At 55.8% G+C, this 2,997-nt stretch overlaps 1 protein-coding gene across 1 annotated transcript; it reads right to left on the bottom strand.

Annotated features, from left to right (window-relative positions):
- Positions 1-657: 657 nt before the first annotated feature.
- Positions 658-2,364, bottom strand: LOC112881532 (coumaroyl-CoA:anthocyanidin 3-O-glucoside-6''-O-coumaroyltransferase 2-like). The gene has a single exon (XM_025946269.1). It carries the CDS (start codon positions 2,256-2,258, stop codon positions 879-881), a length of 1,380 nt encoding a protein of 459 aa, XP_025802054.1. The 5' UTR covers positions 2,259-2,364; the 3' UTR covers positions 658-878.
- Between the last annotated feature and the right edge of the window lie 633 nt (positions 2,365-2,997).

The following is a 2,997-nucleotide window of genomic DNA, read 5'->3' as shown; positions in this document are numbered from 1 at the left end:
ACAATATGAGATCCAATATGAGTATGTTTTCAGAACTTTTTAATATGAACATTTCAAATGTAATAGTTCAACATTTTAGATATACTATTTCAATATTGTTGTGCAAAATATTGAACTAGCTTATTCGTAGTGTTGAACTAAATTTGAAGAAATGTTGAATCTAATATTTCAAAATGTTGAATCTTGTATTTCAAAATGTTGGATATAACATCTCCATATTTACTCAAACTTTGGCTGTACAGATTAAAAGAAAAAGAAAAGGTAGCAACCATGCTGATGTGATTGTGGGCAACGCGGACATGATCACGTGAAAGTGAAGACAATAGACTGGTTTTTTGCTTTTATGGGCCGTTCTAGGTCTGTCGTATGTATCTGTTGGGCCGCTGTTGGATTAAAGATGTGCAAACTACCTTCCTTGTGGAAGATAGATCAATTTGGTTTCCTTGGACAGAAGTCCCCAAGGAATTTTGTCTGATGATCGACCGACAATACCAGTATTATTTCACCCGCCACACTACTCAGTGCTAGCAAACGGACAGAAATTTCCTTCCCAATAGGCCAGTAGCAACTCCAATTTCATTGCTGCTCAGTTATGTTCCTTCGTTCCTCGCTGTGTTTACACTGCAATACTGTATAATCTCAAGAAATAGCAATCGATTCATTCATAATGTTTGTTTGATTGATTTCGAACAATTCGACCCGCTTACAAGTTACAAGCAGCTTATAACTCCACTTTGCAGTACATGATGTACTACTTCCAGACTCAACCAGCAAAGCAAATTAAATACAAAACTCACAGATTCCAGTACGCTGCTTGGATGCAACCTTTGTTTTGTGCTGCTGAAGAATGTAACTACACCTCCGATCGGCAATGCCAGTCAGATGGTGGCGCCACCGAGGGCATCGGCAAAGCAGGAAGCGAAGGCGTCCATGGCGTCGGTCGGCAACACCACCCCGAGCTCGATGCCGCCGTCACCCTCCGGGCTGTCCGCCAGCGCCACCGTGCCCGGCGTCTTCTCCACCGACACCATCTCCACCCTCGCCGGCCGGCCCCACCCGAAGTCCGCGGTTTCGTACACGCCGTGCCTCGGGGACCCGCCCACCGACATGGGCCGCTCCGGAAGCACCGACAGCACCCTGCCTAGCCACCCCTCCGCGCCCTCCAGCACGCCCTGCTCCATCTCCCGGATCGCGCTCCTGATTGCCGAAGCCGCAGCAGCCACGCCGTCCGCTGTCTCGCCGGAGAGGAGGTCCGCCGTGGCGGCCTCCACGAAGCAGGGGCGCAGGCAGTTGCCGAAGTACTCGGCGGGCAGCGGCGGCGTCAGCCTGGTCCGGCACTCGGCGGAGAAGAGCATGTGGCTGCGCCCGGCGCCCGCGACGCCCGAGGATCCGGACTTGAGGAGGCACACCCACGCCAGCGCCGACGCCGCCACGAAAGACGACGGCTTCGCGTCTGACTTCGCCGCCGCCCCCTCCTTGATGCGGTCGATCTGGTGCCGCGGCAGCAGGAACGAAGCCATCACCATCGGCGCCTTCTCTTCCTCCTCCTCCTCCTGCGGCGGAGGAGGAGGAGCAAGGCGCGCCATCCCGGCGAGCGTCTTCCCACGCAGGTCGTCGGGGTCGGCGACGAGGGAGCGGTACAGCACCGGGGGCGGCGGGAGCGCGGCGTCCTCGGATCCATCGTCGCTCTCGAGGCCTAGGCGACAGGCGGCGGCCCAGGTGCGGACGAAGTGCATGGTGGAGGTGTCGTCGCAGGCGGCGTGGTGGACGGAGACGCCGAGGCAGATCCCCCGGCCGGGGAAGACGGTGGCCTGCACGGCGGCGAGCGAGAACGCCCCGTCCTCCCCCGGCGGCGGCAGCTGCGGCACGAGCGGGCGGATCCCGGCCAGGTCCCTGGGCGACCTGGCGACGAGGCGGTCGAAGTCGTCGGGGCTGTCGGACTCGGCGACGACCAAGGTGAGGGCGTCGGCGCCAGGGGTGTACGAGCAGAGGAACGGCGGGTGGGGCCTGATGGTGCCGGCGAGCGGGTAGAAGCGGCGGAGCGTGACGGAGAGAGAGGAGCGTAGCAGCGGGAGCACGGAGGCCGGGTCCGGGTGTCGGAAGAAGAAGAGACGCTCCACGGGGCCGGTGAAGAGCCAGGCCACGTCGAAGAAGGTGAGCGGGAGCGCCGGCTCTCGCGCAGAATTGGACGGCGGCGGCGGGGAGACGCGGATCCGGTCGACCACACGCACGCCCGGCGAGGACGACGGAGGTGCCATCTGATCTGCTCCGCTGTTCTGCTCTAGTCTGAAGTTGTTGAGTGGCCTCCTCTGCTCCACTCTGCTCTGCCCTGCTCCGGTTGAGGATTGAGGAAAGAAGGCGAGGCAGCTTGGCACTTTGCCAGCAGGCAGGTGGGGGCAGCGGGAAGACTGACATGTGGGGCAGAGGAGTCCCAGCTGTTGCATTGGCCTGCCCACTAGCTCACGCAGAGAGGCTTGTCTGCTTTTTTTTTTCCCTTCACTTATAGCTAGCTAAATTAGCTAGCCAGTAGTCATTAGCTTGATGTATTTGGATCCATTAATTAATTACTAATTGTTAATATGAATAGACCGTACTACCACTGTGTTAGAAAATTCAATAGCTTTTGATATTTTTAGCTAGGATTAGCTAGATTCAGTAAGCTAACGAGATAATATTTGTCGGAGTAAATCTCAAGCCGGGTGGCGGACTGCACCCGCCTAATCCTAGTCTAGAATGAGTTTGGGGAAAGTTAAGAATTGCTTGATCAAGAGGCGTAAGAACACAGAAAAGCACACAAGGATTTTGAGTGGTTCAGGCCGTCGGAGCGTAAAACCTTACGTCCACTGTGTGTTGTATTGCTTGTAGAAGCTTTCGAGAGAGTTTGTGTCTGTAAGACTTGTGTTCTAACGTGCGCGCTCTCCCTTCTTTTATAGGCTCAAAGGGAGCGCGTATACTAAGCGAGGTCCCGACAGGTGGACCCGGCGACAATTAAATAAC

This window comes from Panicum hallii, chromosome 2 (genome assembly GCF_002211085.1).
Source record: "Panicum hallii strain FIL2 chromosome 2, PHallii_v3.1, whole genome shotgun sequence".
NCBI classification, from domain to species: domain Eukaryota; kingdom Viridiplantae; phylum Streptophyta; class Magnoliopsida; order Poales; family Poaceae; genus Panicum; species Panicum hallii.
The sequence above is the reverse complement of the archived record's forward strand: the minus strand, read 5'-3'. Positions and strand labels throughout refer to the sequence as shown.